This window comes from Equus przewalskii, chromosome 15 (assembly GCF_037783145.1).
Source record: "Equus przewalskii isolate Varuska chromosome 15, EquPr2, whole genome shotgun sequence".
NCBI classification, from domain to species: Eukaryota; Metazoa; Chordata; class Mammalia; order Perissodactyla; family Equidae; genus Equus; species Equus przewalskii.
In genome coordinates this window covers 66,850,648-66,866,716 of record NC_091845.1, presented here as the reverse complement: position 1 = coordinate 66,866,716, position 16,069 = coordinate 66,850,648, and the positions used below count along the sequence as shown (strand labels likewise).

The 16,069-nt window shown below is 44.5% G+C and overlaps 1 protein-coding gene across 6 annotated transcripts in view; it reads right to left on the bottom strand.

Moving 5' to 3' along the window:
• The window catches only part of RFTN1 (raftlin, lipid raft linker 1), a 198,161-nt gene that overhangs the window by 54,809 nt on the left and 127,283 nt on the right, over positions 1-16,069 (bottom strand). For all 6 annotated transcript variants that reach the window (XM_070575980.1, XM_070575981.1, XM_070575984.1 and 3 more), the window contains exon 5: positions 2,114-2,471. In XM_070575980.1, the coding sequence (XP_070432081.1) occupies positions 2,114-2,471 (358 nt within the window). The remainder of the gene's footprint in view (positions 1-2,113; positions 2,472-16,069) is intronic.

Genomic DNA, 16,069 nt, shown 5'->3' with positions numbered 1-16,069 from the left:
CTCCACTGTGGAGTTGACCGCCTCCAGAAACACACACATTACTCCATTATTCCCCAGGAAGAGGAATGGATCTTGGAGGCAAAGGAATCCTGGAGAAAGATGGATTCTGAAACGTGGGAAGTATCTGAAAACTGCCGAGGGAACCTCAGTATTCACTGCCCCCTTCTCAAAGCCAGGCTCCTAAGCAGAGGTGCAGTCAACGGTCAGGACGACTCAGCCCGCGTCCCAGTAATAACAGCTCTCACTTCTGAGTCAAGCAGTGCTAGGCGTTTTAAATGTACATCTCACTTAATCTGTCAACAAAAAACTATCTTTTTATCCTTATTTTACAGGGTAAGAAACTGAGGCACAGAAGGGTATCTTGCCCAAGACTGCCCAGCTAGAAGATGGTAGCCTGGAATGTAAACTGAGTCTGCGTTAACCACTATGCTACCCGCCTCTCCATGACTCCTGCCCTTCTGAAGCCTCACCCTCCCACGGCCCTGGGTGGTAGAGAAGGGTTCTAAGGAGGCCCGTCTTCCTTCACAGGATTCTGAGCACACATCCAGCTCAACAGCAATGAGAAGATGGAATTTTCTAGAATAAGCCTTGGACATTCACCAGGAGGCACACACAGGGCCTAAATGTGCTCTCAGCTACTCTGGAGGGAGCAGAAGTCTACCTCCAACAGTATGAAAAGTCCCACGAAGGAAGAGCTCTACTTCAGTACACATTCAAGAAGGATCCAGGCCTTGATTAGACAACAGTCTTAATATATCCCAGCACTGGGGTGTGCCAGTCTCTCCCTCTAAATCAACTTTGCGAATAAGTCCCAGAATGAACCATCCCACAATTTTCTTTTCAGGAAGAAGTGACATAATAAAAGAAATGATTTCACCTTCTTTTCTATTCTCAAAGCCTTAACTGTTCCTCACCATTTATAAGAGGCTAATCTCAATAAATAAATAATAAATAATAACCATAAATAAATAATAACCACATTAATCAAGGAGATGATCCAGAAAGGCTACAGAGAAAGGTCTCCTAAGGCCTGGGGGTCTCCTCCTGTCAGTCTTGTTATTTATGCACCTTCCAAAGGCCAGAGGAGGCCTCGAGCTCATCTAGCGCCCTGCTCTTGGGAAACGGCTGGATGCTAGATTTCCCGGAGAAAGAAGAGGAAAGGGAATTATGGGAAATGAAGAGAAACTACACTCCCTGTCAACTGAGGGCCTCAGTAAATCTTGTTATAGGGTTTTACACGGGACAGACCAGGTAGAGAGGTGTAATTAAAGGGATAACGGTTAAGCCCACCTGGGGTCACCTGCTGAATCTACCAATTTCAACAGTACCCTCTAAATCTCAGTCAACTCCACTGTAAAATGGGCAATGCCAGGGCTCACCCACATCCGAGGGCTATAGGGAGAAGGAAGAGATCAGTCGTATAAAATGCTTATTGGCACAGGGCCCACTATGCAGGAAGTGCTAACAAATGTCAGCTATTATCATCCTGGTTGTGTTATTTGAAATCCAACCTAAAGCACAGGCTCTAATGGCCATTACAACGTGATTAAGAGGATTTCCAGACTGGTGGCCTCTCCTTGGCAGAGTGTTCTCTCCACGGTGCTGATCTGTCAACTATATAAATGCCCTGAAATCTGGTTGTTTACAGCCCAGGCATCTGAATCACCAGTCTCCTGCATGATTTGTCCTCAACTGGCTTTCTTGATTTCTTTCTTTAGGCAGACATTCAAAATAAGCAGACCAAGAGCGGCGTGTACATTCTGCAATGGTGCCCAGCACGTTAACGCTTCCGGTGTGAGAACAGGGTCGTTCAAGGGCAGTGCGGGAGCAGCGGGGGATGAAATGACTTGAGTTCTAGATTCTACTTCAAACGTGACATTTTGAAGCACCTGGAGGTCAGTTTCATGTGGTTCTGCTGCCCGAAGTCAAAGCTTCAGTAAGTAAGCAGTCAGAAGGCCCAGAAAGACTGCTTGATGAAGTTTCTCCAGTTTGATAAACTACTGTCTCGACACTGCAATTCCATTTCTTTTCCTAAAATGCTGTGGGGATTACTGAAAAGCTGTTAGCCTCTCTTTAAGCAGGTCAAAGGTCCCAGCAGCACCGACATACTTACTTCCCGAGAGTGGCTCTTCATGCACTTCCAAAGGGTCACCATCCTGTCCATCCAGAGCCTGGCTCACCCCGCATGGTGACAATCCAGCACCATCCCCCTCTGCCGAGGGCAAGCTGGGTTGCCGGGCGCCAGGCGCCTCCTCTCCTGAGCCCTGGCTGGGCTCTGCGCTTCCATCCATCCGTCCTGGAGCACTGCACACGTCCACAGCCCCCGGGCTCTCCTTCTCCCCACACCCGCCCGGCTCCTTTTTCGCATCTCTGGCTTCCCCCGGGGGACTGCTGCCTGCAGAGTTCACGGGGCCACGGTGCTGAGGTATGACACCGACGAATTTCAGGCCCCGACTCGCAGCCTCCTGGATCTGTGAGGCAAACAAAACGAAGGGAACCAAGTGAATGGGACGTTCTTTCAAAATGGGGTGGGGGCGGGGGACACACGCAACATCCAAAATGCCTCCTTGGAGGCCTTTGAGGATATTTCAGTTTGAACATGAAATCTATCAGAGGCTCCATGTCCTCAATGCAGTGGCCACACCCTAACCTTGGGCAGACTGGGGACAGACAGCGTTGGGCTTATTGTTTTCAACTATGAAAAAATAAAGCATTTGGCTATGAAGAGCTGGCATTACCTCTCATTGAAACACTGCTTTAATCTCTATTAGTTGGTTTTTTCTGAGAGGCTGAAAAAGGGTTCTAAAAAGATGAGCTGGAACAAAGCATTTGAAAGAGGAAGTTCATCTTGGTAAGAGTTTATTTTTTCTGATGAATCACCTACTTCCTGCCAATCAGGCTACTGTATGAAACAGTATGCCTATATAACCATATACTAGCTACCAGATGACATTTTATGACCCAAAGAGCTTCCTCTTTTAAATAATTGCTTTGGCAGAGAAGGGCAGAGGTGGAGAAAACCACTGCTGTGCGAAAGCTGATGCCACACACGCCGCCAGAGCGGGATCTGATGGACACCTGCCCGTGGTGCTCTCCGTCCCAGGTGAAGCCAAAGGAGCCGGAAGAGCTCGCCCTGCCCACAGGCATTGCTCCGGCAGACCCGTGACTCTCCAGACCATGGTGCACATCATCCAGCCTACCTAACTCGGAACTTCCGTCTCACTTCCTGGGCCTGCAAGATGGGAGACTAACGGCCACACTGAGGACTGTGGCGCTTTAGCTCTCCCCTCCCTATAAAAGACCCCCAGGCAACTGAATTTAATAGTCACAGGTGAAAGAAAAATTGAAAGTAATAGACTAATAAAATGATGCAAGAGCCGCCCAAACTAGAAGATGGGCTTTAGGAGGCTCTGGGCAAGGATACTCAAGGCGCTTTACAAATAAATCGGGAAGTGGAGACCTCAGAGCTGTTAAAGTCTTAGTCATCAACCCCTCAGCAAATGACCTCAGAAAATGAGGCCTCTGCAGTGGTCATCCTCTGTCATGTAAGAATTAGGAAGACATGCCAGCATGGAGCTACTCTCCCTAAGGGAGAAGCAAGACTTGGCAGCCCTCCTTGGAGGAACCACCCTAACTTTAAGCAGAAGGTCATTTTAGTTCAACCCTGCACATTCTAGAAAACAATCGAGAGCAGTTGCAAATATGCAGTCCAGTCTTTCTATATAGTCCATCCTGTGCTAGACATAATAATAGTAGTAATTATCTTCTATTGCAGACCTACTATGTGCCAGGCACTACATTAGGCATTTTACATAAATTGTTTGTTTAGTCCTTCAATGATCCTGCATGGGATCACTATCTCCATTTCAGGTGAGGACACTGAGGCCCAGAGACTTTAAAGTCATAAAGCAAGCAGTGAGAAGCCAGGGTTCAAAGCCAGGTCTGGCCCAGGCCAAGTTCATTGTCTCAACCACAAGACCAAATGGATATATCTCAAGGCATCAAGTACATACATGTTCTTGGACATGCATGTGTCTACACACATGCCCACGGTTGGCCCAATTCACTCTTCAAAATTAAAAAAACAAAAAACTTAAGGTCATCTTTTCCATTCCAAAAATTTATTTTTCACTCTGTCTGCGATATCCTCCTACTTTTAGAAATTACTGGCACAGGGCCAATAAAAGCTTATAAAAAAAGACACAGGTAGAAAAAATTTTAAAAGAAAAGAGTGGGGAGATGATTATACCAAAGAACTTTAGGTTAAGGGAGTTACTGCATACAAAACTTGGCTCTGAGCTTCCTGGCAACATAGGCAAAAAGAGAAATGCAATGGATTTTACAGCCCTCACATGAAATAAGGAAACACACCTGGTCAATAAAAGAGAAGCGTAATTTGCTAGTAAGGAACAGAGAAATTTGTTGTCTAACTCTTACAGAGATATGGAGCAAAATTTTATAGAAAATGAAGAGACCTTCTTCTTACACCATTTCTATATTCTAAACCCTCGATAGAAGGTGAAGACATTATGCTAAGCACAGGTCTTTGAAGGCCCTTTTATGTGGAGCTAAAGTAATCCAGGTGATTGACAGATGTGGACAACTGCAACAGACGGCAGCCTTCTAAACTGCGCCAGCGCCTGGGCACCGGGCCAGTGTGGTACCCACTTCTCAAGCTCCCGCTGCAGACAGGTGAGATGGCTTCTCTCTAGTCTTGGCTGTCCGCGAAAGGAGGCTGCAGCCTGCGCATCTGCAGAAGGGCTTGGGAAGACTGGCTTTTCACTTAGCTTGAACACGTTATGCAAATTCTCAACACACTAAGCCTGCAGTCAACATAAACTAAACTTGCACAAATTTCTACATCTGAGAAAATAATTTCCAGGTGTAGCTCCTCCACGCAGGACAATTAGCTATTTCCCCCCAAAGTGCAGACCGTTGTTTCAGCTCTCCAGCCCCCTGCATCCCAGTCTGGCTCTCTCCCTAATAAACGCCAAGTCCGAGTCTCTCCATCTGCTCAGTGCTTGAGAAATGGGTGACCCGAGGCCCCAGCCTTGCACGGGCCCCTGCCACCAGCTCCTCACCACAGAGGAAGCAGCTGTGAGCTGAAGCATTTTTAAAACTGGTCCCATGAGGGCTCAACCATAGGCCAGTCTCAACTTGAGTCACGGGGTTTGAAGGCAGATAGGCCTGGTTTGGAGGCCCAGCTGTCCGACTCACTGGCTTGGGGAACCAGAATGTGCTACATGAGCTTTCTGTGCTTGTTTTCTCATTGATAAAGTGGGGGAAATCATATTTCCCTTGGCAGTGCTCTGAAGATTAGACATTATGTATGGCAGGGGTGCCGAAGGACAGAGCACAGAGAAGGTACTCGTGGCCACTGTTATTGCTCTGCCCTCTCTCCTTATCCGCCCCAGGCCTCTGCGGTCCTGCAGAGATGGCTGAGAGTCATCCAGAGTGAGGAAGCGGGGACTCTGGACACAGGGCATCACCCCGGCCCTCTCCTTCCTCACTGGGACTTGAGGAATCAGAGAGGCGTTGACATAAATCAGACATGTGTCCTTCTCCCACAACAAACTGGACAACCACAGTCCTTTGTCCTGCTGTACTGCAAACCCATCCTCTAGGCCAGGGGTTCTCAAAACGTAGGCCCACATGAGCAGCATCAGCACCACCTGGGAACTTGTCAGAAATGCAGATTCTCAGGTCCCACTGAATCAGAAACTCAGAGATTTATGTTTCAGCAAGCCCTCCAGGTGATTCCAACGCATCCTAAAGTTTGAGAATCACTGTCCTGGAATATACATTCCAGAGGGCAGGAGTTTGTGCACTGCTGTGTCCCCAGTGCTGGAATGATGTCCGACACATAGCAGGTGCTCGGTAAGTATCTGCTGAATGAATGAATGAATGAATACACTAAATAATGAGTGAACACACATGTCCCCTCTCCCAGAATGAGCTCCTTGAAGGTAGGGATGGAGACGGATTAATTTTTCAGCTCCAAAATTCAACAAACATTCATTAAGTCCCCACACTGAGCAACATTGCCTTTAGGTGCTAGGGATAAAAAATAGAAGTCCCGACTCTCTTACTGTAAACAGACTTTAAAAATAATTACACTAACACGGCACAATAATGCTTCAATTATAATGTCACATAAAAAAATCAAGATTCTAAAATTCATGGACACAGTAATATGATGGCTATACAATATTTCCGTTTGTGGGCAATTTTTAAAAATTTATCTAATAAGCATGCATATTACTTTTATAGTTGAAAAATGTAAATATTCCAAAACTGTCTCATAGAGGGTGGTAAACGCAGTAATAGATGTAAAGGTACAGAAATGCAAGTGATTATTTCTGCTTGAAGGGGAGTCTGAAAAAAGTTCCTCACAGAAGGTCAGGGCTGTAATGAATGGACTGCTGTGATACAACAGGGAGAGGTGAGGAGTGTGGCAGAACTGGAGTGTGTATGCTTCACCTTAAACATTCAAATTCAATTTCTTTTTTCAAAATACAGTGGCTAGACAAAATCTATTTGGGGACCAAAGCTGCAAGAAGCTTTGAAGGATGAATAAGAATTCACCAGATGGGTGAAAGAAAGGGAGAAGGGCAATGCAGGTAAAGAGAAGGAAGCATAAACACTGGCAAAGGCTAGATGGTGTTGCAATAGCCTCATGTGTTGAGGAAACTTCTAGAAATATTTCTGAAACACGACCTGAGAAGCCAGGAGTACCCAGAAATGAGGTTGGACTGGAAATGACAAGGGCCATATCACAGATGTCACTGGATATCATGCCAACCAGGCTGGGACTTCACGTTGCAGGCCAGCATATCCCCAACATTTGTGCTACAGTAACCCCAAGGCAGAAGAGAGTGGGGGTCTGAGGGCAAAGCACAAGATTTCTTTGAATGCTCATCTTTTCTCTTAAACATTAATGAAACTTTTGTATTGCACCATAGTGCTGCATGGTATCAAAACTTTTAAAAAGATGCCAAAGTTAAACAGCAGAGATCCCCCCCAATCCCAACCCCAAGCCGTCCAAAGAAGGTCATGTCTCAGGAATCTGGAAGATCTTTGTGTATAAATCTTTGTCTGCAGCTCTGCTTACTTCCTCCGGGTGCATTCCTGGAAGTGGAGTTAATGGGTCAAGGGATATTAACTTTTCAAAGGCTTGGTACAGGCTGCCAAATCATTTACCAGAAAGGGTGAGTAGTCCTTTTTAACCAGAAGAACCGCATTTAGATTTTATAAAGATCAATGTTTGGCTAGACTCTAGGGGCCTTGACACTTCTGGTTTTCTACCTTATTCTAGAACGCATAGGCACTTTCTTTTCTCTTTTTCGTGAAGTCATTTGACTATGTTTCTCAAACTGAACCCTGTTTGTTTCTCATTCACTCATGTATTCATTTGTCCATTCATAACCTTCACTGAGCAAGCCTAATGCACATCATAATGGCAGGTACTAGATGGAGTCCATCAGGGTTCATCCTTGGCGACTAGCTCTCTTCACTCTACACTCCCTGTGATGACCTCCACTCACCCGGGTTTAGCCACTAGTCATATGTTAATTATTCCAAAATTTGGACTCCCCAGCCCTGACTTTCCTCTGGGGTTCAGACCTGTACTACCAATGATCACAGCTCATGGGTCCACCATGGACCTTGTCTCTCAAACTGGAGTCAAGGGGTCTTTCTTACCTCTTCCTTTTCTCTATTCCTGTGTATCAACTCACCACCTCCTGCCAGATTCATCCCCCAATGTTTCTGGAACCCCTCCTTCATTCTCCCTACGTCCAAGATCACTTTACTTTAGGAGCTCATCGTCTGTTGCCGGACACCACCATTACTTCAAGCTACGCCAGGTCTTCACGGGCACGGAGTCAAACCAACATGGAAGATCAAATCACGAATACTCAGGCCATCTTGGTTAAGGAATTCCCCACAGCCTGTCACGGGCATGCCCATAAAATTTCTCTAACAACTGTGATTAGTTAAAACAAGAACTGTTCACATTGTACAACTCTTCTACACAGAAGTCTAACATGCATTATCTTAGGCTTCAAAATAATCCCTCACAGAAGAGGAAACGGGCTCTGAGACCGTTCCATGACCGGTCAAATTTCACAGGGCTAATCACGGGCAAAGCCCGGATGTGACTCTCGGTCTCCTGAATCTAAGCACTCTTTCCACTTTCCACAATCCGGCCTGGGCCAAGAAGCCCAGCTGGACACTGGTTTAAACCGAAACACACCCTCACCACTCTCTTCTTACTTCTGCTGCATTTAGGAACCATGCCACCCTGAACACTTAAACGAGTAACAATCGCTGGTTTAGGCACCAAAATTAAATAAGATCATTTGCAACTGATCCAAGACTTCATTCAACTGCTCTATAATGAGTAAGAACAAATTGCACGGTAACTATATTTTCCCAAACCTAAAATCAGGGATCAGCATGTGAAAAAGATTTCTTTTTTCTATATTTATTTCTATACAAAGTCTCAACATATTGTAAAAAATTATATCATCTTTGGTTACATATTTAAAGAATCACTTTTATCAAAAATAACATGACATTGGAATATCCCAAAAAATCTAGGACATATTGTCGGTTACTCTCCTTTCAAAATGAATACCATGCTGCTAATGATAAGCGCAAATATACACTTTGTGTAGCGTGCGTATTTGTGTTTCAGAGTATTATATGAGGTAGGGTGAAAACAGTTAGGGATAAATGGGACGTGGGCTGAATTTAGTAAAAATGAAAGCTATGGGTAACATAGAAAAAGGAGCAGAAAAGGTTCCTGCTGACCAGTCAATAGGAACTGAGCATCCACGGGCCATATTAGATGGCATAGGTGAAGGGTCAGAGACAGTCTAAGACCATTTTGTCTGAATCTAATGAAGAAGGTCTTATGCTTAATTTTATGCGTCAATTTGCCTAAACTATGGTGACTAGTTGTTTGCTTAACACTAGTCTAGATGTTGCTGTAAAGATATTTTTTAGATGTGATTATCATCTACAGTCTGCTGACTTATAAGTAGAGCAGATCACTCTCCATAATGTGGGCGGGCTTCACCCCATCAGTTGAAGGCCTCGAGAGCACAGACTGAGGTTTTCTGAAGAAGGAATTCTGCTTCCAGACAACAACAGCCTGAGTTTTCAACCTTTAGACTCAAGACTTGCAATATCACTCTCACCTGAACTTCTAACCTGCCAGGCGGCCCTGAAGATTTTGCACTTGCCAGCTCCCACAATTGCACGAGTCAATTCCTGAAAATAAATCAGTCTCAATCTCAGTCTCTCTCAGCTAGATAGATACATAGATAGATAGGTAGATAGATAGATAGATAGATAGATAGATAGATAGATAGATAGATAGATAATGCTATCAGTTCTGTTTCTCCAGAGGACTCTAGTATAGGAGGAAAATAGGTAAAGGGAGTGAGGGGAATAAGACAGCCCAGGGCGGGCTGATGGAGCTCTCCAAATCTAAACCCGACTCGGTGTGAAATGAAGAGATGGCTAAGAGCTCCCAAAGGCAGTGAGAGAGCATGTGCCCCAAAAGGAACAAGACCACTAGGACTTAATCTGGTATTGATTCAAGGTCCCGAGGAGAAACTGGAGTGTAGCAAGAAGGTTGACAGCGGTCACTGTTGCCCACGTAAAGGCAATTTTCCCGCCATGTTTTCAGGTGAGGGAAGATAAATCTTTAACTGGTACATTTAATTTCTGCAAGTTACTGCTGTTTCTAACTTCACGATGAACTTAATGAAATGCCTGTAACTAATAAGCTAATTAATGCTGGAAATCAGAAACAAACTGACTTTTTCAAAATATAGAGCTGTGCTGTCCAATATGGTAGCCACTAGCCAAGTGTGGCTATTTAAATTTAAATTAATGCAAATAAAATAAAGTTAAAACTTTAATTCCTCAGTCGCACTAGCCACATTTTAAGTGTTCCATAGCCACATGCGGCTGGTGAGCACAGTATTGGAGAGTGAGGACAGAGAACATTTCCATCATCACAGAAAGTTCTACTGGATAACCGCTGCTATGGAATATAATAAATCATATAAAATACAAAGTAACAGAAACAGCATTTCCAACAATGATTTCAGAGGCATATAACATAGGGTAAAGATCAAGACTCACACACACATACATCCCAAATATATCCTAGACCAGACCACTGCCCACTCTGACCCTCCCTCATAACTCATGGGTCACCTTTCCATGACAGCTGACATTTTAAAGTCTTAGGGGATCCATGAAATACACAGGGAACCTACAAACAGAGGCATGTGCTATATATTAAGAACAGGCGCAAAAACACTGTTCTGGGTTGCACGGTTACACATGAGTCTTCACGGTGAATATTTTATCATACACACATAACCCTTCTCATCTTTCGTCACCTCAACTCTTGTACAACTTTCTGAAAAAGGAGGTTCAAAAATAACCCGGGTTTTAGCTCAAGTCTGAAGCTGCCTTTAGTTCCAACGTGTTAACACTTGGCTTCACGAATTGAAACATTTACTGAGCACTGCTGGTATTATGGGACCAAAAGGAAAGATCAAGCAGAACTTCTGGTGTCGTGGTTTTCTCTTTTAATGACTGACAGGTCTTAGAATGAGCCCTAGACAAGGAATCTGAGACCTAAAGCTTTGGACCCAGCCCTGTCACTCACTAGCTATGTTACTGGTCAACTTGGTTGATTTATCTAAACCTCAGTTTCCTCATCTATAAATGGGGATAATAATATCCATTCATTCATTCCACAACTATTTACTCAATATCTACTATGTGCTGGGCACTAGGTGCTAGGGGAACCATAATGAGCCAAACAGGTACCAACCCTGACCTCCTGGATTTAATAAGTGTTTGTCTAACTCAAGAGGTAACTGAGCAACTCTAAAGAGTTACCATGTTCCATCCTTCTCACACTGTCTATGCTCAGTTTGAGGGACCACTGCTTGCCTTAAGTCCCTGGTGGGGTTGGGGCTGGGGAGAAGAAGTACTCCTTCATTCTCCTCTGCTGTTGGTGGTGATTTGGCGGGAAGCTAGGGAAATGATGAAAGAACTTAGAAAACTGTAAACATTCTTAAAAACAAAAGGAAGAGATGGGTTCCAGTGTCTGGTGGGAGCAGAGAATGGATCACCCTTTGGTGTCTCTGTTCAGAGCAGGCAAAAAAAATTCTGACAAAAGGAATTTTGCTGGCCCTCAATATCTCTGTTAATTAACTCAGTTCTTTCACTTAGATTGTGCTTATCATTTCACAATTCATTGAAAATAGAGTGCATGGGAGTCAGAAATCACTAGACCTGAGAGGAAGTGCTATTACGCTCCCATCCCTCAAAAATCTTCACCTAGCTCTTAGTGCCTCTGAAAACCAACCCATGAGAAGATCCCAACCTGATGTCAAAAGTCTAAATCAGAGACCCAAAAGAGAAGTGAACAAGGAAAGGCCTATCTGTAAGGAACAACCCAATGGTGTCTGAAAGAGCAAGTGCCCAGCAGGGTAGGGCCAGAGCCGGAGAACCAGCACCTCCAGCACCGTGAGGAAACTTTTTCCAAATCTTGCCCCTACTTTTCTTTATTTGTTGGCATCATTCCTCTTTCTTATCTAGGGCCAATTTTCTCCATGTGGCAGAAAATGTGGCCATTGCCAATTTCTGAATTTTTCTGCTTACAGCTTACCTACTGGAGATAGAATGTCTAAACTTCCTGGTTATGCACAAGCAAAAGATTGCAGGGAAGGGCTCTGAGTGGTTCAGCTCAGATCAGGTGTCCACTTCTGGGCCAATCAGCTCTGGCTAGGGGCAGGCTGGCTCCTACGGAAATCACACAGCTGAATTGTGAGAACAAAGCAGCTCTCAGAAGAAAAGGAATTTCAGGGCAGACAAAATAAAAATTTAAATATCTATCATGTAGAGACATCATCTGATGTGAAATAAAATCTGAAATTTGTTCAGTACTCATACGTACCAAAATGAAGAAGAGAATATAAGTGTTATATAAGGCAACTGATATTTAAGCCAAACCAAACTGAGCAAATAAATTCATATCTATCACAACAATGTTGATATATTTTGGTCCAAGTGGTTCATAGCTCTAAGTTCTTTTGCCTGCAAAGACACAGCATTCTTCTCCTTCACACAGGGTGTCTACATATCTCCATGAGGTCTGCTCAAGACTTTTTCCCCCCCATCTTTATTGAGGTACCACTGAAGATTGCTTTTTAAGAATACTTTCTGGAATCAATGTCCAACCCCCAACCATCTCACTACACAGAGCAGTGTGCCATCACAGATGTAACAGATCAGGAATGGCATAATGGAAAGAGTCACCACACTGGAGCAGACGGTGTCACCTCCGGCAGATTTTCACTGGCTGTGCAAATCCCTAATCTCCTTCAATGTATGCCCATCAGCAGAACTGAGCACGTATGTGGTTGTCTGTGCTCAGACCAGGATCCTGGAGCAAAAGCAAAGACCTTGGCCCATGAGAGCTGCCATCATCCAGGTGGGAGCACTGAGGCACAAGAACTGGCAGGAGAATCTTTCATCTCCCGCCAAGGCTGCGAGACCCCCCAGGCTTGCACCAACGCCTGTGCACACCCACAAAGGAAGGGGGTCAATCGAATCTCAAAACATTATATTACCAAAGCATTTAAGGAGACTTTCATCATAGTCTCATGGGAAAGTCAAAGAATGTGTGCTGGACTTCACAGTTTGGTAGTTTTGTCGCTGCCAAAATCCATGGCTGGTAAAGTAACCTTCCCCAGGTGGAATCTGGGGACACAGAAATGGCTTGGGGGAAAGATTCCCAGAGGGAACAAGGCTAGTGAAGGCACAGAGGTAAGAAAGCATCATAAATTACGCAGAGAAAAGCAAACGTCCAGTGTGCGTGCACCAAAACTCCATAATCGCAATAGCTTCATCTCCTGAGAGCCTACTATGTGCCAAACACTGTTTTAACGGCTTGACATGGATTAACTCATTTAATCCTTATAATAACAGTAAGAATTCTTTTTTATCTCCATGTCATAGATGAGAAAACTGAGGCACAGAGAGGCTACACAACTTGTCCAAGGTCACACAGCTAGTAAATGGCAGGTAGAATTCAACCTAGACAGTCTGGTGCCAGAGACCATATTCCTACCTGTTATACTGCTCAGCACTGTATTTGCCATAGTGTATCCTAGACTCTAAACTACCCTGTGAAATACCAGGGCCGGATCTTGAAGAGTGCTGAATCTTTAGAGTTCGGACTTTTTATTCTGTAGGCAATGAGATGCCATTACTGTTTCTGAGCAGCAGTGACGTAATCAGGCCGATCCCAAGGAAAATTTATCTGTCCACAGGATGTGGTATGGATTGAGGGGGCGGGTCACGGAAGTCAGCAGTCAGGAGGCAAAGAGAGTAGTTGGGGGCCTGGGAGTCACTGCAGAGCTCGTGGGAGAGGTCACAGAGCCTACACTTGCCATGGGAAAGGATGTGAGGGGGAGAGGGGAGACCTAAGTAGAGACAGCAGCCTGCTGACTAAAAGGTGATACACCACGGGGCTCTGATATGTTAAAAAAACTGGTCACCTATCGTCCAAACAAGGACTATTAAAAATTAGGCTGTGACGACAGGCAAGAGCTAGAACTCTCCAAGTAAACCGAGACAGAGGGTCACTTAACTAAACAGGACCAGCAGTGAAGACCCAGAAAGCTGCTTTAAAAAAGATGCAGGTGACTGCTCTTCTCGTCGTTCCCGGTCCAGTACCTGATGGCTTCTTCAATTTCTCTCCTGCTGTTACATCCTGGGCTGTCTCTGCCTGGCCCTTCCCACAAATGTCAAATCCATCCGATCCACTCAGGGTCCCAACATGGAAGGCTCAAGGTCTTCCATCTTCTGGAGAGCACACAAAATGGAAGAACTCAAGCTAGGGACCTGGCACAAGCAAACGGAATTATAGGTGTAACTGACAACGCCTTAAAAGGAACACCTACGGAACGCCTAAAGCAAAACCACAAAAACCACAGATACACCTATAGATAACCAGACAGAATGCAGACCTGGATAAGATAAGGAAGCAGCATAAAAGGAAGAGACGATGGAACACTGACACCAGCAAGTCATCCCGGAGAGAGGACGACATGCTCCTGGTTGCCTTGCTGGTTCCCATGCCTCTCACTGTCCCTTTTGGCTGGACCGATTTCCTGTTCCAATTGCTGGATCGTGCCAAGGATTTTGTGGACTTGGGCTCATAACCCTCTGCATATTGAATGCTGTGCTTGGTGTTAATTAATATGTTCTTATGATACTCATATGATTGAATGTGTGATGTTTGATTGAGTCTCTATAAAGGAACGCCAGGTTGTTGCCACTGTTCCTGGACCTCAGTTGCTTGTGACAAGATCCTTTGAATTCACCGCAGTAAATTCTGGCATTGTGGAAAGACACAAAAGTGAGTGAACCGTCCATTATTAATGGCTCATTACACGTCCAGACCACTAGCCAACCCTCTGCTGACCTGCAGTCCCACCATCCACCCCTAGCCAGCTATCTTGTCATTCCCCTTGGGGTGCCCTGGCCCACCCCCTGTCGCTCCCCTCCATCATCATAAGCCTTTGCTTTTTGACCATTCAAAGTTCATTCCCATCCGGGGCCTCAGCACTTGCAGCTTCCTCTGTTTGGGATGCCGTTCCACTCAATCTCCCCATGGTTGGTTTCTCCTTGTTACCAGGGTCTCCTCTTCCCATTTATGGCCTTCCCTGAAATCCCAGTCTAAAGATGGTCACCTGGTGACACTTCAGCATATCTTTTTAATTTTCATCATATCACTTATTGCAACATATCTTTTTTACTAACTTATTGTCTGTCTTTCCCAGTTGAATGATAGTTCCGTGAGGGCAGAAACACTGTCTATTTTGTGCTCCGCTATGTCCCAGCATCTAAAACAGCTCCTGGTACCTAATAAGTACTTGATAAACATTTATTAAAGGAATGAATAGGTAAGAAATTAAATTTGCAGAATCTCAGGTTACTTCTAAGTGTAAACTTCTATGAGTTTACCATTTTGGGAAATATCCACCTGGGGCCAATAATGTTTTGCAAATATACTTGTCTGAGATTTTGAAAATCTGCACTTCGTTTGCTACTTGTATCATTTTAACAGCAGAGAAAACTGAGGAGGCCTACAGAAATTACAGGGTTGCAGGTCCAGGGGTACAACTCAAGAAAGCAATCCTGTCAAAATAAAATTATTTGCACTCGCTAGGTTTCCAGTCCATCTCTTAACAAACCTAGTCAATCTTCCCCTTAGGAAAGAGAAGATACGCAGCAACAAACAATGTGTTAATATCAGTACTTCTTATCAAGGTAAAAAATGCCTCATAACTGGCATTCCTCTGGGCCTCCTTTCACAAAGGCATTACCTAAGACAAGGCAATGCATTTCCTACCAAAAAAAAAAAAAAAGAATAGAAAAGAAAAACTCAGCTAGAATCCAGAATCCTGAAGCCGCTGAGGTGGACAACCCCAATTTTATACTTTGGTAACACCAGTGACTCCTGAATTACAAGCCTGGGGCGAAGAACCCCAAGGGCTATTAAGATTCTTGAGAATGTTCTGGAATACCAGTTTTAGAGTCTTCATGGAACTCAAATCTCAGCACCACAGTAAATGAATTAGGGAAAAGAACCTAAGTCTAAAGAACTTTAACCAGGAGCAGATGCTTCTGTTCACACCAGGCTGCTTTATCATCCAGGATTCGTGACATCCACCTGCCCCCCCCAACATTTCCCTGACTTACATAGGCTCCCACAACATTAACAACAGGCACTTTAACAAAACATTGAGATGGTGTGCTTGGACCAATGCTATCCTAGTTTTAACCCTTGGTTAAAAAAAAACCTTTTCTATTCCCATGACTCCAGACCAACAAAAATATAACAGTCCTAATGGCATTTGAAACCCCCGTGGTAAACAGAACAGTTAGACTAAGTACTTGGGGATGGTTTTCATTACAATGTGCTAAAGAAATGAATCTTTTATTGTTCTTTTGTAAACACCCT